Source organism: Tripterygium wilfordii, chromosome 16, assembly GCF_013401445.1.
Source record: "Tripterygium wilfordii isolate XIE 37 chromosome 16, ASM1340144v1, whole genome shotgun sequence".
Taxonomy (NCBI): domain Eukaryota; kingdom Viridiplantae; phylum Streptophyta; class Magnoliopsida; order Celastrales; family Celastraceae; genus Tripterygium; species Tripterygium wilfordii.
Genome location: NC_052247.1, coordinates 1,877,929 through 1,901,476, shown reverse-complemented (window position 1 = coordinate 1,901,476; position 23,548 = coordinate 1,877,929). Strand labels below are relative to the sequence as shown.

General features: G+C 36.8%; 2 protein-coding genes, 1 non-coding gene and 1 pseudogene across 3 annotated transcripts; all 4 read left to right on the top strand.

Moving 5' to 3' along the window:
* Positions 1 to 790: 790 nt before the first annotated feature.
* Positions 791 to 5,655, top strand: LOC119981009 (metal tolerance protein 11). The gene is made up of 6 exons (XM_038823941.1): positions 791 to 1,129; positions 2,510 to 2,619; positions 2,712 to 2,957; positions 4,188 to 4,268; positions 4,401 to 4,634; positions 5,001 to 5,655. The coding sequence occupies exons 1-6, from the start codon at positions 964 to 966 to the stop codon at positions 5,343 to 5,345; spliced, it is 1,182 nt and encodes a 393-aa protein (XP_038679869.1). The 5' UTR covers positions 791 to 963; the 3' UTR covers positions 5,346 to 5,655.
* Positions 5,656 to 8,061: 2,406 nt separating this feature from the next.
* On the top strand, positions 8,062 to 16,570 carry LOC119981007 (annotated as a pseudogene).
* Positions 16,571 to 17,188: 618 nt separating this feature from the next.
* On the top strand, positions 17,189 to 17,338 carry LOC119981559. The gene has a single exon (XR_005464171.1). It is a non-coding gene; the product is annotated as a U12 minor spliceosomal RNA (small nuclear RNA).
* A 4,780-nt stretch (positions 17,339 to 22,118) lies between these two features.
* LOC119981260 lies at positions 22,119 to 23,232 on the top strand. Its single transcript, XM_038824314.1, has 3 exons — positions 22,119 to 22,160; positions 22,524 to 22,629; positions 22,976 to 23,232. Exons 1-3 carry the CDS (start codon positions 22,119 to 22,121, stop codon positions 23,230 to 23,232), a joined length of 405 nt encoding a protein of 134 aa, XP_038680242.1.
* The last annotated feature ends 316 nt before the right edge of the window (positions 23,233 to 23,548 follow it).

Here is a 23,548-nt window from a genome sequence, read left to right as displayed (position 1 = left end):
TGCCTGAAACGTATTTTCCTCTTGGTCTCAATAAATTGGGCCCCACTCCATCGACGTGGATCAATAATATTGATGACTAGTGGTGGGCCCACGAATCCCACCACCCCATATACATGACATATCCATAGGAAATGATGAATTCAGCTAAGCCCACTAACATAGTACGAGATATCCACGCGTCAATTGGCCATTGGATGATGTGAAAATCTTTCCAATTTTATGATGGGAAGGGAAGGTATTGAACTAATATCCTAAGGTGCATTCTAGCGCACGCAACCACCCTTATGTGGTGGTAGTGTGACAAAACTCTCTTTGGTGTTGATGAATGAATTTGTCAAACTCGAGTTAAATTAGGTTTGGATATAAGTTATGTATCCGAGATTCGGATGCAAACATAAAATTCTTTTCCTGATTTAAAATCAAGTTTGGGTCCAAATATTGAAATCTTATCTGATTAACTTGTTCAAATCCTAATTTGAATTAGATTATTATCCAATTTACTCGTCCAGATTTAAACAAATCCGAGTTTGGTCAATTAAATAAATCCGAAATACAATAAGAGCTCCGATTTTTTGTTAGACCCATAACAAATCCAATTTATTTCGTAAATAAGTGTTGTTGTTCGACCTATAACCAACCTGGAACGGATTTTTTGTCACCCCTACTCGACGGGATGAAAAAATCTGCTACATTACCTAACATTTGCCTGCAATCTTGACCGTCCATGTGTCAAAAATATGGCGACATTCTGTTTCAACAACCTTTATATGATCGCTTCCCCACTTGGCCGCCACCCCAGTCAAGAGTCCCAGCAACCAAGCTCTCGAACCATGATCCCCTAAATGCCCCTGACTTGTTGTCAATTTTCCATTCTCCGCCCTTGCTTGAGCAGATTAGTACACTGTACACATTGTCTGAACTTAGCAACTCCAAAACTAGGGCTTTCTCCGGTGACGGTGAACTATGGTGGAGCCGGCGACGCACGACCGGGATGAGGAGCTCTCTTTGTTATCCCTGCATAGCAATGGTGACGACTCGTGGCGGTTGAACTTCGACGAGTTTCAGTTATCGCCGGAGCACACAGAGAATAAGGCTCCTCGTGGGCTCCAAGACTGCCTTGGGGTATTAGGTAATTTCTCACTTCCGTCTTCCATTTTTGTATCATCTGTGAACGAAATAAATTTCTTCTCTATTTTTGTCCTGTTTTCTTTTTGTATCATCTGTGCCCGAAATCTATTTCTTTATATTTTTGTCCTGTTTTCTTTTAGTATTACATGGTTTTAGCGTTGGTTGTGGGAGGGAATTCGCTGATTTTGTTTTATTTTTCTTAATTAGGAACTTGGAATATTTTTATTTTTTTTTTACATTTTTTTTTCTCTGTGTGCATCACCAAGAAAGGGACAGTCTATGGAAATTCTGTCAACTGTTATTTACCACTTTGTATTGTAGAAAGGGCAGTAAGGATCGGATCCGGTCTGCTGCAGAAAGGCACAGGCGATGGAGTTTTAATTTCTATTATTTGTATATATTACAACTTACAAGTGCATTTGTGCCTTAAATGTGCATTCTTTAGTGCAAGATGTTATGGTGGAATAAATGGCAGTGAGGGGTTGGTAGGCCTTGCTATATAGAGATAGTTTCCATTGAAGTTAAGTATAGCCTTGTTGAATTCTGTATAAACAAATGCATTTGAGTTATAAACGTGGAATCACTAGTGATCTTTTTGGCTGAAGGCTAAAGACATTGTTCAGTTGTGCCATGGGACGTTGTTTTTCCTCTTTGGGTTTTATGTTACTTTAAGTTTATGTTTCATGAGGAACGTTTTATCTTTTGATTCTTCAGTTGATAAATGGAAACTGGACCCTAGTATCTAGGTTTGTGACTTGACTCTTCAGCTGCTTGGTTTCTTTTACTGCTCCAGTCCTTGATAAAACTTTCTGCTCTTAAGCTTACTAGTTGTTTCTATTTGTGCACAGATGCTTTTATGATTTTATAGGCATATGCAAGTACACAGGCCTGTTTATTATAATGTAAGCTTTGTGATTTCCACGTGGACCCTTGTTCAAAAATAAGTGTTTAATTTGTTTCGTACTGGATAAGAGGTGGTGGTGAGTATCACACTGATGATTATTTCAACCTAGAGGTTAATGTCTGTGTGCATCTTGTCTATTCCTTACCCCGCCCACTACAGGAGCCTTGTGCACAACTGCATGAGTGTTGTTTACCTTTTACCTCATATTGAATCTATGGAGTGTGATCAGATGCGTTGATATATATCTGCATTCCTGCTTGTTGCAGCACTTTCATATGTGTGTTACACTTTAAAATCACTTGAATTGGAGGTTAGATTTGAAAAGTGTTTCTGCACCTTTCATTCTATGTTCTGGCTTGAATGTGGCGTGCCTGCTGGCAGCTTAACTTTATGACGTACTCTTCTAGTAATTATTTGCAACTAACATGCAAATGAATTGCATGAGTCCTATCTCAATTTTTTGCTTGATGGTTTTAGGCCCTGAAGATAATGTTGCAGTGTACTATCAACAGCAAGTAGAAATGCTTGAGGGCTTTAATGAAATGGATGCCTTGTCAGAGCGTGGTTTTGTTCCAGGAATGTCAAAGGTCTTTATTTCCATTATGCACTCTGGTCCTTCGAACAAATATAAGTGCATTGATGGGTGACTTGAACTGAATGCATGTTATAATTATCACAGGAAGAACGGGAAAACTTGGCCAGAAGTGAGACACTTGCCATTAGATTATCAAATGTTGCAAATATGGTTCTTTTTGCTGCTAAAGTTTATGCATCCGTCAGAAGTGGCTCATTAGCGATCATCGCATCTACATTGGACTCTCTTCTTGACCTTTTGTCAGGCTTCATCCTATGGTTTACTGCTTTCTCCATGCAAACACCAAATCCATATCAGTACCCCATTGGAAAGAAACGTATGCAGCCATTGGTCAGTTGTCATCCAATTTTATTAGTTTGTTATAGTCTGGCTCCCATATTTTTAGACCCTACGATATGTGTGATTAGCATGGTAATATGCTTACATGCTGAGAGAAAGAATGTCAATGTTGCACTTGCACGTTTGAACTCTTTTCCTGAATGTATTTTCGACTGATCTGCATGCTCATAGCCTTTCACGTATATGGCCTAATCCTCTGACGGTTAGGTTTTATACTTGTATGTACAGTGTACCACCAGGCATGACAGTCTACATTGACTTGCATACAAGTTGGAAACCTTTCACAGCCACTGCTTGGTGGTTTTTGGTTTAGGTCTCATGTGGTTACACCCTCACGTATATGTATCAGATATTGTGGGTTTAATGCGCCCGAAAATCCATAATCAGATTTGCTAAAAATTTGAGGATGCAAGTAGTCTGTGTATTACTGTATTCGTCCCAATTCTGTTGGTAAGAATGAGTATCATCGATGGGATAAACATTACAACTGCCTTATCACTTCAACATTCTGTAATCCAGAACATGCCTACCAAATGTGAATGTTATTTGTAAGCGAAAATGACTTAAAAATGTGAGGCTATCGTCTTATGGATTCTAGTTTCACATTTTCACCAAATTAAGGAAAGAAAAGACACAATGAGCCTTTAACATGTTTGCTTTTATGAATGTTTGATATAATTGCTTACAGTTACATTAAAAATACAAAAGATGTGAAGTTGTTTGTTTGTGGGTCTAAATTTATAATCACTTGGCATGCCTTGTTTTCGCTTGTTTCATTTCTCTTTGTTTTAGAAATCTGGGGTTACTCTTCAGAAATCTATATCAAAATTTCCTCAAGAAAACTATGTTATTTTTTCCAAGATCAGTTTTACACCCTCACCCCCCGTCTTTTTTACTTAATTTATTTGAATTAGTAATGCTTCTTTACACCTGAGTGCTAACATTAGTCAACTCCAGCATGATTTCACCTAGTGGCGCTGAATTTCTTTCCAGTCATATTTTGGTACCTCTTTTGTCCCATTGTAGTATTCCCTGTTCCAGTTACTGTCATGACTTGTGAGGAAATAAGTCTTAGTTTGGCTTTGTGCTTTCTGCCCTGAAGAGGCAGAGACTGAGAAAGTTGTGTATTAAGTATCTGAATATGCTCTGTTGGGATTGAATTGCCTTTAGTTGTTGTGAACTAATAAATTGTGTAATCCATGAGTCTTGAATCATATGCAGGGGATCCTTGTGTTTGCATCTGTCATGGCAACTCTAGGACTTCAGATAATCTTGGAGTCAGTGCGCACAATGGTATCTGATGTAAGTTGCTCCTGGCTTACATGGTTAGATAACTAAATGTCTTGAAATTGCTCTTCCAATACTGGTGAATGCTACATTTAATCACAAGATGAGAAATGTCTCTTACACCCTGTCTTATGCTGCCCATTCCAGGAGAAAGAATTTAGCCTCACCAAAGAGCAAGAAAGCTGGGTTGTGGGCATTATGCTCTCAGTAACCCTGGTAAAACTCATCCTGGTTGTCTATTGCCGCTCTTTTAAAAATGAAATTGTCAAAGCATATGCCCAGGATCACTTTTTTGATGTTATTACCAACATTATTGGCCTCATTGCTGCGCTTCTTGCCAATTACATTGATGATTGGATAGACCCTGTTGGAGCCATCATTGTAAGCGCTCTCTCTCTCTCTCTCTCTCTCTCTCTCTCTCTCTCTCTCTCTCTCTCTCTCTCTTCCTTTTATAGATGAAGATGCAAATTAGAATCACTATATCATGAATAATTAGGTTGCAAGATATATTAAACGTACGTCATTATTATGGTACTTTAATCAAGTGATGCCCAGTGAATGTACTAGCTGCTTCCCAGTTACGATAAATTTTGTCGTGGTTGTAACTTCAGTGTTCTTAAGTTGAGACACCATCAAATTCAGATATTATGAGGTGCTGGTTTAAGTCGTTTAAGTCTTCTTAATTAGCATCCTGCTGTTCAACCTTTTCTCCTTGTATTTAATCATGTTGTCTTGTTCTTGCTACAGCTTGCTCTGTACACCATCCGAACATGGTCAATGACAGTATTGGAAAATGTGAATTCCCTTGTTGGAAGATCGGCTACTCCGGATTTTCTTCAAAAACTCACATACCTCTGTTGGAACCACCACAAGGCCGTTAGACACATTGACACAGTCCGGGCTTACACATTCGGGTCACACTATTTTGTTGAGGTTGACATTGTCCTACCTGCGAGCATGCCATTGCAAGAGGCACATGACATAGGTGAATCCTTGCAGGAAAAGCTTGAGCTACTGCCGGAGATCGAGCGTGCCTTTGTTCATCTTGATTACGAGTACACCCACAAACCCGAGCATGCACAGGCATATTAAAGACAAGGAAATATGATGTTCCCACAAAGATAATTTTAAGTTGTATGCATGCTCTAGAGAGCTATGGTTTTCCTGCTTTTGCTTGTGCAATTTGGTTCTAAGTAGAGTACTAATGATCCCTGCCCCTGCCCTTGTAGCATGAACTCCATTGCTTCCTTATTAGGGCTCAAATTCTAGCATGTTTTCTAGTGGTCAGTCTTTTGGTCCATCCACGAAACTTTTACTGAAGAGTTGGCTATCTGTTGGTCATTCCTTTTCGGTCTTTGTTTCTATTACATTCTATCTCATCGTTTCGTATTATGATATTTGACGATCACTATCAATATTTTGGCATAGTAACTCGCGTGGGAATCTTTAAGTAGTGGGCTTCCTTAGCGAGGATGGTTTGGTGTTTAACGTTTTCTGCTTTAGTGTGGAAAGACCACGTAAGTGTAGGGGTGGCAAAACTGTTTTTGGTGCGTATGATTAAATTTGTTCGATCCAGATTAAATCAAGTTTGGATATAAGTTATGTCTTCGAAATTTGAATCTATACACAAATTTTTTGTCTAACTTAAAACCGGGTTCGGGCATAGAAATTTTATTTGGTTTACTTGTCCAAACTCTAATTCATATTAGGGTATTGTTAGATTTATTTGTTCAGATTTAAATCACTCCAGATTTGATCAATTAAATACGTTCAAAAATCGATCTGAGTTTAGGTCTAGGCATATAAATATTTTATAAACCCGAAATCGACTTTTTTTTTTGTTCCACCCCACCTAAGTGCATGATTGAGATCAGTCAACAAAATCATGATTCACGTGTATACATACATATACACGTGGAATGTAAATTTTTTTTAAAAAAAGGATAATCAATAAGGATCTTCAGAATCTAATTTAATATTCATTTCTATTCGCGATCATGGTATAAACTAGAACATGAAATTATTACATGTTTTTTTTTCCTTAAAGAATGAGCAAGGGCATTTGTTGACATTTGTTAGATATTGATCTTTGAAGAAAAACATGATTACTGTTTAGTAAAAAAATAATTTAGCGACCGAGAACGACATCAATAACTTTTAATCTTTCTACATCAAATATGAGTTTAAACTCGAGTTTTCAATCCTGCACATCCATAAATTTTCTATCTAACAATAAGGTCAGAGTATTTTCAGCCGAGGACGTGGGCACAAGATATACTATTCAATAAATGCTAAATAGTAAATAAAGTTGAAAGACAATCAAGCTTGCGTACATGGATCTGGATCTTCGCACCAACCCATTCACCCTTGACCACAAACATAGTTCTTGTGAGCTCTAATGGGTCCAGGACCTGCTTTTGGGCTTTTAGCTAACTCTACTGTCCTTGTCCTTTTCCTTATGTGGAAGCCCAAGTCTGCCATCCAAATGACCTGCACAAATTTAGGAAACCCAGCCAATAACAATTATGCACGTCTTTTGAAAAAAATTAGATAACTTGCTCTATTAAGGATTTGGGGGCTCCGCAATTTCCTATAGTCTACAATTTATATCCAATGGTGAAGAAAAAATCATACAAATTTTAAAAATGAAAAACAAAAATGTGATGTGATGTGGCACATGTCTCAAGCCATTGAATTTCAATTGTAGACTCTACAATTTAAAAATAATCGCGGAACCCTCTGATCCCTCTATTAATACGCGGGGTGTCAAAAAGAAAAAAAAAGGTTATCATCGGACAATAGCACTTGTTTATGATATTGTTCGTCTTTTACACTAGATAAGAAGAGGTCACAATTCAACAACCAGCATAATTTTACAAAATGAACAAATGTTAATGATAAAAATATTCTGTCTTCGTTACTTGTCACTAGAAGATTAGATGTTCCTTACAAACTGTGGGACTCATACTGACATATGTCAACTGACGTGTAGAGGCTATTTTTGGGTACAAACAGATATATTTACATGTTCGGACTTTAATCCGGATTGTATTTTGGATGTACTTAATTTACCAAGCATGGATTGATTTAAATTCGAACAAATAAACCAGAAAATAATCTAATCTAAGTTAGGATCTAGACAAGTAAATCATGCAAAGTTTTTGTGTTTGGACCTAGGTTTTGGATATATAACTTATGATTTAATATGTTCCGAACAAATTTGATCATTCGAACCATACAAAGTTTTGCCACCCCTAATTAATACTGGGTTGTTGAATTCTCTAATAATGAATTAAGAGCAGTATTAGGGATACTGATATTTTTTCTCTCATCTATTCGAAATTTGAGATTGACGCACATAATTTTGTATGGATAATGTGAAACAATAATTTCAGATGAGTCATGTACATCTATCTTCTATCTCCGTACTTGGGATAATTGAGACAAAAAAAACTCTCGGATCTTTAGATTTTTTGATGAATTAACTTCAATGTAGGTCCACCCAAGATTTAAACGTTAATTTAGGCAACAATTGAAAATAGAAGTAAAAAATCCAAAAAAAACCATTGTTATCCAGATTCCAGGCTTGACTCTTCCACGTGGCGTTAATTCTTCAACAACTCCAGCGCAATGCGTATAAAAGGGCCACCATCGATGATCATCAAACACACCACCACCGCGAATAACGACCCAGTCTGTCCTACAGTTTGGGGTGGCCCGCAGCGGCCGACCTTTCTCTCTGCACCACGAACCAGTGTGTGAACTGTGAACCCACTCCAGCTGTTTCTCTGACGCGCACACGGTGCGCATGGAGGTAAGCTACGCTTCACCGAGCGCCATCTGACCTGGCGACATCCTCCTCCTCCGGTGCCTTCATTGCTGGATCATCCATGCCGACCCGACCCGTCAAAATCATCCCCTTACGGCACCCGAATGCTTCATCGCATTCTCCCCAGTCTCTTCTGCTTAATATGTTTGCGGGATGGTCATCGAAGGTTAAGCGCATGACTATGATTCAGTGGATCGAGACTTTCTTGCCTTGTTACCGTTGGATTAGGACTTACCAGTGGCGGGAATACTTCCATGTCGATCTTTTGGCCGGTACTACCGTCGGCGTCATGCTCATTCCGCAGGTAATTCTGGCTCCCCTGTTCTATTAACCTTCTCTCGTTCTTGTTTCTCTTAATCGGAGAGTTCGCTCGTGCTTCGTTTGTCTATCAGTAAATGAAAAACAGAATTGTTTTCAATTTCTAAGAGATGAACAATTCTGCTCTACATAAACACATATCTGCCCAATCCGAAGCCATAGTTCTCTTTAGTGGATAAGAGGAAAATCAGGAAACCGGTCAAAACGAAGAGGAGCTGCCGTGATATGTAGTTTGTCGTTTTTTACTGGACAGTAAATTTCATCTGTTCATAACTGAATCGAATGGGACAATCGCGGTTTAATTGCACTTTTGGCGCTTTCACTCCAACGCTTTCCCTGTCGATCGTAATTTTTTGGGTGTACATGGTGTTTTGACTTTTGATGGTTGCATCAAGCAATCGACTGTAACTCACTGGACATATAATTATGTCTTCCCCGATTCTGGTAAATGATTGAGAAGTTCAGACTTCAGAGTACTTTGTTTATGGTGGTCTGTTGATAGGTTGTTCTTGTATGAATTGGCTCAAGCACCTTAATGGTTTATGATTGGATGGATTTTTTGCACGGTTCTCATTAGTGGGTTTTAACTATTTCGGTCATCTATTACTGTTACTCAATAATTGCTTCAGTGGGAATGCACTGAGAAGATTTTTCCTTCTTCTGGGGGTTAGCACTTCTTTTTCTATATTAGTTAGGCTGAACTAGGTAGCATGAGATAGAAGGTTATGGATAAGGAACTCCAAATTCAATCTCAGATCCTTTGCAACCAGAGACAATCTTAGTTCGTGTTGTTTTATTCCAACATTGTGTTGTCCCTCTATTTTGTCTTTTCATGCTTCTTTTCATCTTGTAGTGTTCTCGTTGCTGCTGTTATGGCTCGAAGTTGTTGTTCTACTTTCTCACTGATTCGTAATATAGTTGCTGACGTACGTTTTTGGGTTAGTATTGATTGTTGATTTTATGGGTTTTGCGGTTTAATTGTTGGTTTTTTTTTTAAATGACCAGGCAATGTCTTACGCAAAACTGGCTGGGCTCCAACCAATTTATGGACTATGTACGTACAGAAAAGATGTTGCGACTGTGCTGTATTTGACAAAATTGTTGTTTTACTCTCAACCGAAGATGGTTGGGGCTTTAAGATCTCTGTGCAGCAATGCAAAAGTGGTTTCATTTTCCATTTATGATGGAAATTGGAGTTTTAAAATTAATTCTGTTATTTTTAAATACATTATTATTTGTAGTGCTATAATAAGCATACTAGACAGGGGCTAATAATGATAGTCACTTCTAAGCTAACAACTTACAGACATCTTACTCTTGCATGGTTTTGGTACTACTTTTGTACTTGACCAAACATATGGCATGCCAACCACAGTTTTATGTCTATCATTTTGTTGTAATTTTGAAATTTGATTTCGTTTCTTTGAATCAGATTCTGGTTTTGTGCCTATATTTGTGTATGCCATATTTGGTTCATCTCGGCAGCTTGCTATTGGTCCTGTAGCATTGGTGTCTCTCCTTGTCTCTAATACCTTAGGTGGAATCGTTGATTCATCGGATGAATTGTACACAGAGCTTGTGATATTATTGGCGCTTATGGTTGGCATGATGGAATGTATAATGGGACTGCTAAGGTAATGCGCTTGTCCTTGATATATTCTTCTTGCAATTGGTCACAGAATCTAAATTGTATTTTTGCATACTTGATTGAATGACTGCTTTTGTACATGATTAGAAATTTATGAGTTTCTACTTTTTCAGTGGCCGAGTGTTCAGCCAAACTTGCAATTTTGCTGCTGTAGGAGAAGCATTGTAGTACATTCACTTGTCTTAAAAATAGAGTTGTATGGTAATTAAAATATACTTTCTTTCAATTGAGATGCTTGTGTTTCGAGGATCATAATTTCATCACAGAGTTATCTCCTAGATGTGCCCCAGAATTTAGCATTCCTATTGGATATATAATTGTCTCGTCTCCTCTCTACCAACATTTTGGCATCTTGTTTTCTTTTGTTTTTGAAGGGAACATGAAGGCTGTGAGGTTTTTGGTTTATATGAAACTTACGCATCTTTCCTTTTCCTTTTAGGCTTGGGTGGCTTATTCGTTTTATTAGCCACTCTGTAATATCTGGCTTTACAACTGCTTCTGCGGTTGTGATAGGATTATCTCAAATCAAGTACTTCTTGGGATATGATATTGCCCAAAGTAGCAAAATTGTGCCTCTGATTGAAAGCATAATATCTGGAGCAGATCAGGTATGATTGAAAACTATGTAGGATTTCTGAAAATTATTGCTCTTGTCTGTGCCTTAGTGTGGTTGCGTTGGGTTTAATATGCATAATTGACTATTATATCGCAAAAACATTTATATTAATCTTCCTTGGTCAACTTTGCTGGTCCAATTGTTCATTGGGAATTCTGAACTCTCCTATTGGTACTCTCTACTTATTTTTTCTGTCTAAACTCTCCTATTAGTCGCTTTCCTTAACCATAGGTGGTCTTCTCCTTTTGTAGTTCTCATGGCCACCTTTCGTAATGGGATCAATATTACTAGCAATTATGCTGGTCATGAAACATTTGGTATGATCCTATTATCCTTTTCGTGATGTGAGACAGTAATGTCTTTCCTCTTTAGCATGATTATGTTTGTAATTCTGATGTTCTGTGTTCAGGGAAAATCAAGGAAGTACTTGCGGTTCCTGCGAGCAGCAGGTCCACTCACGGCAGTTGTCTTGGGTACAACTTTTGTGAAAATATTTCAACCATCTTCCATTTCGTTGGTGAGAATAAAAGATAACCGTGTTCAAAATATTATCATCAACTTGCAGATCACATCACTGACTTGCTGATTTTTTAGGTGTTACAGTTAAAGAGTATTTTTAATTGACCATCACTGCTTGCAGAGGTGGCAATACGATCATTTTTCGCTCTAGCATGGGGATAATTTTGCTTCTGTGCTCAAAATATTACATGATAGATTTGGATGTTAATGTTGGCTGTAGCTTGAAAAAGACAAAAAAGATTGAGTGATGGCAAATCAAAGATACATCATTTCATGGAAAATGATCAGGATCCAACTTATTTCCTTTATTCAAAGAAGAAAACTGTAAAATTAGAGAAATAAAACTTTACTTATCGTCAATGATTTTGTATGATTTTCTTAAAAAACTTCAATTGTATTTTAGGAATGCTTACTTAAACCATTTGTTATTCGAGTTAATAAATTTAGAAATGAGAAATAATTCTTGTGTTGTATTAGGTGGGCGAAATACCCCAGGGCCTCCCAAAATTTTCTATTCCTAAAGAATTTGGATATGTGAAGTCTTTGATCCCAACTGCTCTTCTCATTACTGGTGTAGCCATATTGGTAAGAAACCTTATGGGTCATCATGCTTATATTGTTTAACAATTTTGTGAAGAAAAATATAAAAACTGCTCATCAACAGCCCGCTCACTGTGCAATTTTGACTATAGGAATCTGTGGGGATTGCCAAGGCCTTGGCAGCAAAGAATGGGTATGAATTGGATTCGAATCAAGAGGTATATTTATTACATAGTGAAAAGTATCTTTTCTACTGATTTCATTAGTGTGACTCACCTTATTCTTTGTCATTGTTTTTGTTCCATATCAATCATTTGAAATGGATTTTTTGTGCTTTGTGTAAGTTTGCGATATGGTTAACTTCAACTTTGGGGAGGGCATCACATGTTCACTGCAAATTGCAAAATTGGTCACTGTTTTATGCATGAAGCATCTAGATTTTTTATTAATCCAAAGTAGGACGTTTAATAATACATATTTCCTTATATTCTTAATATCACCATGAAGGCATTAACATAAATATCCATCTTCTCTTTCATATTCTTCAAATACACTGAAATGGACAAGTACTCTTATCTCTCTTCATATGTACAGTTATTGTCTTTGATTTTCAAGCATGTGATCCATAATAAAGGCTCTCATCGGTTTTTGCTCTCAGCAATGAACATATCGAGTTCATATGAACTAGATGTATGTTAAAAGTGAAAGTAGTGCTACCTGGCTATTTCTTTTTGAAAATTTGACTTTTCGAAGCTCTTTTTCAGGTAGCTATGATCAGCTAACATTTATTAGGGTTTAGGGAATTTACCTATAGATCAGCTAGCATTTTCTTGTGGTTAAGGGAATTTTCCTATGGATCCACTTATAATGAAGGAGTTGATTGACTACTAGCATTATTTAACAAATCGGCTTAATGTCTCTCAACAGTTGTTCGGTCTTGGTGTCTCCAATATTTTCGGTTCATTCTTTTCAGCATATCCCATCACAGGTTAGACTTCTTTGTGGTCTTAAGGGCTGCATACATGTTTTAGTTTTTCATGCCATGTGAAGGAATTTGGAGTGAATAATCCTGCTGATTCTTTTCTATCTTGTTTATTATTAAAAAAAAGGACTACTGTTAATCTCTATTTAATGCAGTCTTTTCGAACATGACATGCAGGCTCCTTCAGTAGATCTGCTGTGAATCATGAAAGTGGAGCAAAAACTGGCTTATCTGGAGTAATAATGGGAATTATTGTTGCTTGTGCTCTTTTGTTCTTGACTCCATTATTTAAATTCATACCTCAGGTTTGTTCCCATTTCTGTGTCTGCATTTTATTCCGATCGATGTGTTCTACAGGAAATGAACTGTATTATGAGATTTGCATTCAAAAAAAAATTGTGTGCGCTTTACTTTTTGTTTTGAGCCAGGAAATTATTTTTTTAGATAATATGATACTTGAAGCTATTATTTGTCTTCTCCCCCTTGTTGAATTAGTCTCCATAATCTTTCTATTGATAAGGCCTGTATTTATCTGAAATGCTTATTATAAGATTTTGCCTTTCCCACCTTTACAGTGTGTATTGGCTGCAATAGTGATCTCCGCAGTAATAGGCCTGGTGAGTGAACCAATTTATGGGTTATTCGATTTCATTTCATGTCTAGCTTTGATACTCTCTGCAGTTGTATTTTACTGGTTGCAACAAATATCTTGGTATTCAATTCAAAACAATTAATGCTTTCAATCAGTTGTAATTTACTTCTCATACTTATCCATTTATTACTTTTTTTTTTAACTTGATTGGATAATTCAATTTTGTTATCTTTGAATTGGTTGGATACTCTACACTTGCGTACTATTATGCCAGTTCTGACACCTTTAAGTTGCCCCACGGAAGACGACGCTACACCCTTTCGCCATGCTGCCTATTATCCTTTGTGATAATTTTGTGATGTTTTCTTGTTCAACAACTTATCGAATTCAATGCTTACATTTTCAGGTGGATTACGATGAAGCTATATTCTTATGGCATGTGGACAAGAAGGATTTTCTTCTTTGGACCATTACCAGCACTACAACGTTATTCCTTGGTATTGAAATTGGTGTCCTCGTTGGGGTATGTATTTGAAGTAATGGATGATGACACTTACCAAAAAAAAGTCACTGATGATGCCCTTTGAGTATTAGCTGTAGAGGTGGCATGAATCTCTTGTGACCAGTCACTCTCAACTTTTGACTATTACATGATCCATTTAATATATTTGTATAGGCTTCATAATATTTGTTAATGTTGAAGAAGATATCCTTAAACCTTTTAAGTTTTAAGCTTTAACTGATTTGAAAATTGTAGGTTGGTGCATCACTTACTTTTGTAATCCATGAATCAGCAAATCCACATGTTGGTAAGTGATTTACCTGTGTCTCCAACTAAGGGACTTGGTATATCCTGTATTTGTCCTATTATTTTCTGTTTAATAATTCCATCTTCAAATTGTTGCTGCATCTGTCTGTCTTTAATCAATTAGTATCATCTTCATTGTTGTCATGTTATAAACATTTCGTGCCCTGAATTTTTCAAAATCTACTCAAGCGATCATGCCTACGTAAGTGTTTGTCATGAAAAACATGTTTGGCTAAAACTAACTTGCTTTCCTCAACATACAATGGAAAACTATGAATTTTCCTAGCATAATTTTCCATGAAAGAAAAGGAGCTAAGCAGTTTGTGGGTTCCTTTATCTCCTTGACCACAAAGTCCCTTATGCTGCCTAGGCCTCTTAAATGTGTTGCAGCTGAATCAGTTGACTTGTCGCGGCACATTTTGGAACGATAACAATTTCCATGCACTATTTTCTGACTTCTAACCTTGCAACATCCCCTACTTATTTTGAGGGCTGAAAACGGATGCTAAGAGCACTAATCTGGCAGAGTTTCTTCTAGTAATTTGATCTGAGAATACTTATAGGACTTTTCTTATAACTGAAGTCTGAATGTGCTAACATAAAATTTGGTGTATACTGCAGCTGTCTTGGGGCGACTTCCAGGCACCACTGTTTACAGAAATACTCAGCAGTATCCAGAAGCATATACCTACAATGGGATAGTGATCGTTCGTGTTGATGCACCTATCTATTTTGCAAATATCAGTTACATTAAGGACAGGTTGGACTTCTTACTTTCATAAGGCCTTTTGGTTTACCATAAAAAACTTATATTTGAAAATACAGTCAGCCTTTTGGTTTACCATAAGAAACAATAATTGCAGTTAGCAGCAATAGACTTCCAATTATGAATATATATATATATGACCTGGTGATTATTTTTAAGGCCAGTGGCAGTCATTGATGATATTTAGGGGAAATTTTCAATGGTGGTAGTTACAACTTACTGGCCGTTGTTGGTCGCTAGGATAACTTATGGATGGCAGCTAATAAAAACTAGTGTTTCCTTATTCGTGGTGCCCCATTTATTTTCTATTGAATTCCATGGTGCAATTCCCCAAACTAAGACACAAATTTAAGTCCTCCAAATTTTCTGTGTCAGGCTACAGGAATATGAACTTGATGTCGACAAATCTACAAGCCGTGGACCAGAAGTTGAGAGAATTCATTTTGTTATAATAGAAATGGCACGTAAGTTTTGCTCATCCATATTTTATTCCCATGTCTGGGAAAAGCATATATTATACTCACTTTTATAGTGAGGAGTAAACATGATGCTAGATAATCTGTAACTGCATAAAAGAGCTGTCGTTTTGTTCCTTTTTCTAGAATTTGGCTTATATGCTGACAATGGAATTCCTCTTCCTTTTATGCCTCACTCTTGCCAATGAGGAAAAAAGGGTTTTAGAGTTCCCTATTCAACTTCCATGATATGTTATTTACAATACGCAATTACACGTAAACAATCTGTATACACTTTCCTTTAGGTGGATGTTAACACTTGATGGACTTGGGAAAACTGATGGATTAGTTAAATCCTAAATTTTATATCTAATCTTGCAGCATGTTGGGTGTGAATAAATCCTCACAGATTCAATAGAAACTTCATCTTTAATGGTTCGTTATGCCAAGTTTACTCATGAAGTCGTTGAAAGAGAAGTATCTGATGTGTTGTGTTCACTTATGTCTTTTCAATTTTATTGTAGCTGTTACATACATAGATTCAAGTGCCATTCAAGCTCTGAAAGATTTGCATCAGGAGTACCAATCACGGAATATCCAGGTTGACAATATTTCTGATAAGGCCACACCTAATATCAGACAGATATGTATTCATCTGGAGACTCTTATAATATCTGCTACTTGCTGGATTTTTTTTGCAGATTGCAATTTCCAATCCAAACCGAGAGGTCCTCTTGACATTATCCAAATCTGGTATTATAGAGTTGATTGGTAAGGAATGGTATTTTGTGAGAATCCATGATGCAGTTCAAGTTTGCCTACAGCGCGTGCAGAGCTTACAAGAAACACCAAAGACTTCAGGTCCAGCACCAGAGGAACCAATAGGTTTTTTACAAAGGTTAGCTAGAAAAAGAGGGGAAGATTTATCAATTTCTGAGTTGGAATCGGGAGATAGAAGACCATTGTTTAACAATGATCCTAAGCTGGAGCCACTGTTATCTCAGAAGTAAGGAAATCCTCCCTGATTCTTTTTGACAAATTATTTGATGCCGATTTTAGCAAGGCAGAAGAAAGCTACCTGTTACTGACTAACTCTCATAGTTTGATATTTATTCTGTAATTAGGCTTCATTGTTGTTGTGGGTCTAGGTATTATCAACAAAAAATCGTTAGTTCAGATTTTTAAGTTTGCTATTTGAACCTCTTAGCGCATGTGCGTATATATGTTCTAATACCCATTCTGGTGCAATTTGGCGTTATTTCCACATTGGCTTTTACCCAGGATTTAACCGGCCCATGTGATTTGTTTGTATTGCATGTAGCTCGTGGGTTTACCATTAGGGTGGAGTCCGGTAGATTGTGTTTTCAGTGGGTTCCCTTGTCACCAAAAAAAAAAAATCTAGGTATTATGGTTGATGGTTTCTCTGTGAGCAAGCAGGCACCGTACATGTAACAACATTCAACAATTTGACTGTTTTTGAAATTCAATTGATTTGTAAGTTCTGTAGCTTCTGCCCACTGCCGAGTTATAATCTGATTTTGAGATTTGTGACAATGGATTATGGATCTAGTTTGATAAACCAGGTTAAGTGGCAATGAACAAGACTACAAGAGCTTATACAAAAATCATATTCTATAACGAACCAACTCAGGTTTAGAGAATTGAATGTTGAGCATGTAAGGGATGAATTGAAGGAGGGCCAACTAAATCCCACATCGGTTAAAGTGTTACGTTGGTCAAAGAAGGAGTGAATATATGTAAGTAATGAATTGAAGGAGGGCCAACTAAATCCCACATCGGTTAAAGTGTTAGGTTGGTCAAAGAAGGAGTGAATAAAAAGCAAAGAAGTAGACTTTCCAAACCTGCCTTAAACTAATGAGTAAGGAAAACAAAGCGAGCGGTGAGAGCTGTTCGCGGCGCCAAGCCATCTGCGCGTGAATTTTTGGAGGGGTTATAGGCTGGCTGAGTGCTGACGCTGCTTACTTTGCAGAACTCACTCGTGCGGGCCTCCCAATGGCCCACCCCCAATACTAGGTTATCAAAATTTGGTTTTGTTCACGCCCAGCTCAATAAATTTTGGGCTACTCATTAGTGGGCCACTAATAATTATTTGGTAAGATTGGGTTGGGGTTTGGAATAAGACTTTTAACCTCCCTCTTAGAAAGTAGGTTGCATGGTAAAATTTTGATCAGTCCATGTTTTAGGGTTTGGGTTTTAGGGTTTAGGGCTCTTAACCTCTCCTTGAAAGTAGACCCACACGCATGGAATCTTGAAAACCCCAAAAAATTATCACCCAACCGATTTGAACACGAGTTGTTGACGGCATCCTTGACCATACTGTTAGAAACCTACCAAGTTTGTACTTTGCAGTGGCACCTTCATTACAGTACCGGACATCACATGCATCATATTTATGAGGTTGAGAGACGTTTTGGCCATATTGTGATTTGAACTCGTGTCTTCTAGGAAGAAAAAATGAACCCTACATATTGTACGAGTTTACATGTTTGTTCATTAAGATCACCTAATGGACTAAGGATACTTTGTGCTAGACTTTAGAGTGTAATATCTTTCTTTCAACCATTTTGACGATAACTTAGTAGGTAAATCTCTCTAAGGTCAAATCATATGCACTCGGGAGGTTCCAAGTTCGATTCCCACTGAAAACAATATTTTTGAAGTCATGCGCTATCCTGACTATAAGAAAATTATGTGCGCGAGAGTCTGATGGGCTAATTTATTAGACTCATATTGGATGGCCAAAGGCAAGCTTGTATAGTGTTGTTTTGGGTTAATAAAAAAAAATTTCATTTTAGTTTGCATTCTATGAGGCATTACCCTAAATATTATCCTTACATGAGTAAAATCAATCAATTTAAACCCAAATTTGTTTTCGAATGAGACCTATCTAGCTTATCTAGAAAGAACTTTTCTAGTTGATTGCCCGTTAGGATTCTCATCGTTGCAATCAACCTAATTCGAATTGACATTGTATGATCATCATGAATAGAACGAGAAAGAATATAATCTTGATTAAGAGAGCTATTAATCGAGCTGTAGACAGGAATGTTGTCTAGAACATCAATTAATTGATATTTATTTATTTGCGACGAAAATTCCGTCAATAGATGTCGTGGCAATTAGTGATGGATGTAATTTCCGTCACAAAAATGGACTATTTTATTTTTTATTTATTATTTTGTGACGAAAATTCCATCGCAAAGCAGTTTTGCCGTTAATTTTTCATCGCCTATCCAACGCAAAATCCGTCGTACAATTCCATCACAAAATATTTGTGATGAGTAATTTTACGACGGAATTCTTCCGTCACAAATTCTGTCGCGGATCATACCTGTGATGGAATTTCTTTATTTTACGATGAAAAATTCCATCGCACAATAATTGTTTTCTTGTAGTATATACATGTGCATGTATGTACAAATTATAATCCATCAACCACCATTGATGTTAACTTATCCCGCCATGAGAATACAAACTATATATATATATATATACACACACACACACACATACACACGTATAATGACGCCTGATTCAGCTAGTTGTACCTTGCTTACGGTTAGCCAACTTGTTGCATGGTCCACTACTACTTTCCCAATTGCAATCTATATATACATTCAAGCAACCATCAAATCTATATCCTACATTTCTTCAAAAAAAAAAAATCAGATAATCACTTTTTTTTTTGTTTTACTTGAGTTTTCATTGGGTAATTCTCAACTTAAATTGACCATCCCGATTCGTTTTTCTCACTTTACGTTTTTGTGTTATCGTATCGGATGCCAACAATCCCTCAATTAAGGTAGTTAAAACACGTACTCGATTTGATGGTACTAAAGTTCGCGTTTGCTCCCCCTAACTTCAAAGAAAAGAAGGAAGTAATCTTATCGGAAAATGTGGAATGCCCAAAGCATCAGAATTGGGTGAGAAGGGGGAATTTCCCTCCCTCAAATTCGGGGTTTAAGCCAATCAAATTTTGACACATCATCAATCTCAATCTACACAATCACTGACCATATCAAAATGACAAAAATATATATTTAGTCCCTCAATTATACCCTTAATTTTATTTTTGTCCTTAAACCTTTTTTGCTTTTAAAATCGTCCCTTAATTATTCAAATGTATCTCGTTCGTCCCTCAAATGATTTCGACATCAGAAAAGTCATACGTGACATACCAGTTGACGTAATTTTTACACCTATCATTCCACTTGACTTAAATTTTACACATGTCATCTCACAAAACCCCCAAAATACCCAACTATTCAAAACCCCCAAACTATTCTGTTGTAAAGTTTAAGCACTAAAAGTGCTAGACATTGATAGTTTAAGGATAATATCGTTCCCGTTTGTTAAATTTTACACTAGGAGCTAAATTTGGTTGCAGTACTCTGCTACAACAACAGCATGTGTGCATGGTTCCCAAGAGCAACACTACGCCCTCTTGTTTCTTTTTGGTTTTTGTTGATTATATTGTGGCTTATCAAAAAAAAAATTACTCCGATATGTCAAATAGATGTCAAGTTGGATTTTTTCGGCTCCCTTCAATAATTGAAGGACGAAGTTAAGAGCAAAAAAAAATTAAAGACGAAAGTGAAATTATGGATATAATTGAGGGACCAAATATTATATTTTACTCCTCCTTTTGACATGTCAAATATTTGGTCCCAACCATCAAATACCATAGTTTAGGGAAGTTCTCCTTTTTAGATGTCAAATGATTTATATATGCTGTCAATCCATATTTTGTTTATTGGAGAGAGAATTCTAGATGGACCCACCAACCAAAATTACATTTAGTGAACAGAACAACCTTTGACGACATTAATTAATTAATTAGCTCTCCAAAGCAAAAAAGAATTGAAGCTGCATCACAACTTACCAATAATGAGTCTACCCTAATCTGCTTCTGCTTTGCCCTAATTAAATTTATGTTTACGAATTTTCCTTACTAATAGTTTCAAACTTTCAATCTGAGTAAGAATATATATATACACACCAGGTTTTGTTAGGAGTTCCACATCGTTTAGATGTGGAATTCTCATACAATTTATAAGTGGTGTCTAACTCTCGAACACTCGAAGATCATTTTAGGGACAAAACCCACATTAACCTTTGACCCAATGTAGGACATGGTTTTTACTGTCTCAAATCATTCACAAGGGTTTGCTTTCATTAAGAAACGAACCAAGACAGAAAAATCATTTATAGTGTTTTGTACCATTTGATGGGAGGTGTGTCATGTGGGCCCATTGTGTAGTGGTGTAATTGGTGTTGTGCGTGTGCGATATACTACCGCAAATTTTATATTCAAGTATTTTTATCCGGTTGGACTCAAATTTCATTAAGTGAGACGGTCCAATTGAAACAATTATCTAGACTCAAGTATCATGTGTCATGTGGGCCCATTGTGTAGTGGTGTAATCGGTGTTGTGCCATATAGTATTGTAAATTTTATATCCAAGTATTTTTGTCCGGTTGGGCTCAAATATCGTTAAGTGAGACGATCCAATTGAAACAATTATCTAGACTCAAGTACCATGTGTCATGTGGGCCCATTGTGTAGTGGTGTAATTGGTGTTGTGCGTGTGCGATATAGTATTGTAAATTTTATATCTAAGTATTTTTATCCGGTTGGGCTCAAATATCGTTAAGTGAAAGGGTCCAATTAAAAGAATTATCTCGACTCAAGTATCATTACGTAAAACAATCCAGGAACAATAAAGTCGCGTGGGCTCGACACATCCACGAGAACGGATTAATTCAATTCAGATATTATTTAAGATTTGAGTAGCACGTGTCACACACACTACCCTACCCGACATTACCATTGTTGACTATATTACTGTTGTAGACTTCTCTATTTATTGTGTCTTTTAGTGGCTATTGTATTTTGGATATCTTGAATGAAACAAGGACTCTCTCTATTGTTCCTTCATCCTCTCTGTCCATCTATTTCTGATTCTCTCTTCCTCATCTTCATTTCTTCACAAGAGAATTAATCTTTAATTTATATCAGTTTTCACACCTGTGCATATATTGCACTAAAAGGCTCCTGCAATGGACGCTAGGGTTTATGACTTAAATACCACATCCATCCCAACCGATGTGTTAATAAGCCAAGTCCACTTTCTAACACAATTACAAGGCGTTTTACTAACCCAAGTGAGTTGGGTTTTGACCTATAATAACTAGGTTTCAGCTTGTAATAACAATTCTTACCTCCAATTTCCTCCCAAAACTCATGTTAGATCATGAATTTTTTTTTGAAATGACATTAGAATTTAGGAGTTAGGAATTAGTGTTTATGGTTTAAGGTTTAATTTTTAATTTTTGGGATTTAGAGTTTAGGATTTAGGGTTTATAGTTTAGATTTTAATATTTAGATTTCTTTTTTCAAAATCTATTATATTTTATAATTATGAACATTAAATTACTTAATCACATATTTTAATTCATGATTTAACATGGTTTTGATAGAGAATTGAAGTCAAAAATTAGAGTACGAATTAGAGCTCCCCTATCCCGTGGGAGGGTGAGTGTTGACTAGAAAACAAATAATACTAGTCATTTACAACTCTCCTCTAATCTCTTCTCAACCAATAAATAATCAATCGCCCACTTGGGACTCTTGGGGCCCATCTCACCCTCCCTCTTTCCTCTTTCTTATATATACTTATTTTCACTTCATTTCCTTTGATCACATAACTTCAACTCTATGATAACTTTCACTTCCTTTGATCACATAATTTTCAAGTGAGTGCTACTACCATGTCTGCTGGAGATTCTTCATCTGCTTCATACATACACATGGTGGATATATAGATGGCTAGATACATGCATGAGTTCATATATATTTCTTTTATATAGCTAGCTAGTATTTATGAATATTTTGTGTATAATCATGATGGTTTGGTTTAGGTTATGTTTTGTTTTACGAGAATACTAAGGATATGATCTTAGTGTTTTTTGTTTCAGTTATCCCAGATATTGAGGTGGACGACGCACATAATTCATGTGAAATCACTAGCTTCACATGCGGCCGCATAATCGATATGAAATCTATGCGTCCATCTCAGCAGTTGGGATCGTTGTGACAAAAAACACTGGAATCCATTAGATTAGATTGATGTTTGTTTTATTGGTTAGTGATATTGGGTTTTGGTTCATTTGTAGGTGCAATACATGATAGAGAAGTGTTTGATCTACCACATGAGTAAAGAAGAGTGCATGGAAGCTCTCTCTAAACATGCAAACATCATGCCTGTCATCACCTCCACTGGTAATTTGCACTTGCTACCTCAAAATTTTAATCTATTGTAGTTTTTTTTTTGGTAACCGAGAACCACACTGTCCAATATGTCCTTCGAAAAACAAAGGTGACGCAAATTTCGGGCCGCTAGAATATTTTGCACCATGCTGACAACAGATAAGACTTGGCAGAAACCTGTGCGGTTAGGGGTCCAAAAGTTGGACAAGCTCACAAGCCCACAGAAACTAGATTCCATAAGAAAATATCGCATAGTTGGTTGGTTTGAACTCCCAACCTCGGACATCGTAGGCCCTAAGTCCGGTGGTTTAATAAACACATATACGTACGTACGTGTGTTGTTTCTTTTCTTTTGCAGTGTGGAATGAATTGGAGAAAGAAAACAAGGAATTCTTCAAGGCCTACGCAGAGTCAAAAACCAAAGACGACCGAATGTCCGAGGAAGAAACAAGTCAAATGATCCAGAAGATGATTGATAAGATTGCAGCTCCCAGCAGCAGTAGCAGCTCTAGCTCTAAAGATTCAAAAGAAACAATGATCCAGACGATGATTGATAATGCAGGTCCAAGCGCCAGCAGCTCGAAAGATTCAAAAGAACAAACGCAAAATGATTAATGGTGATCTTGATCAACAATCTTCCTCTCTGGCTATATATATATAGCTATAGCCCGTGTCGTACATAAGTTTTTGGAGGCCCTGGAAAAATTCTTAAAAAAAACCCACTTAAAAAAAAATAAATGTCATATATTATTTAAATGAGTTTGGAACTACTATTGTACTAGTGTCTATCAAAAAAATATGAGGAGCGGCGGTCCACGTCGCTCCACCCTAAGGACACCCCTGCTATAGCTATAGGGTGTTGTTGTTGTTGGTCTTGAGAGAAACAACCAAAATTCATTTAAGACAAGTAAAATATACATGTTAGAATGAT

Coding starts and splice junctions, on each gene's coding strand:
- LOC119981009 (XM_038823941.1), top strand. CDS start 964: ATGGTGGAGCCGGCGACGCACGACCGGGATGAGGAGCTCTCTTTGTTA. Junction 2,620..2,711: donor TTGTTCCAGGAATGTCAAAG/GTCTTTATTTCC, acceptor TAATTATCACAG/GAAGAACGGGAAAACTTGGC. Junction 4,269..4,400: donor TGCGCACAATGGTATCTGAT/GTAAGTTGCTCC, acceptor TGCCCATTCCAG/GAGAAAGAATTTAGCCTCAC.
- LOC119981260 (XM_038824314.1), top strand. CDS start 22,119: ATGTCTGCTGGAGATTCTTCATCTGCTTCATACATACACATG. Junction 22,161..22,523: donor CTGCTTCATACATACACATG/GTGGATATATAG, acceptor GTTCATTTGTAG/GTGCAATACATGATAGAGAA. Junction 22,630..22,975: donor GCCTGTCATCACCTCCACTG/GTAATTTGCACT, acceptor TTTCTTTTGCAG/TGTGGAATGAATTGGAGAAA.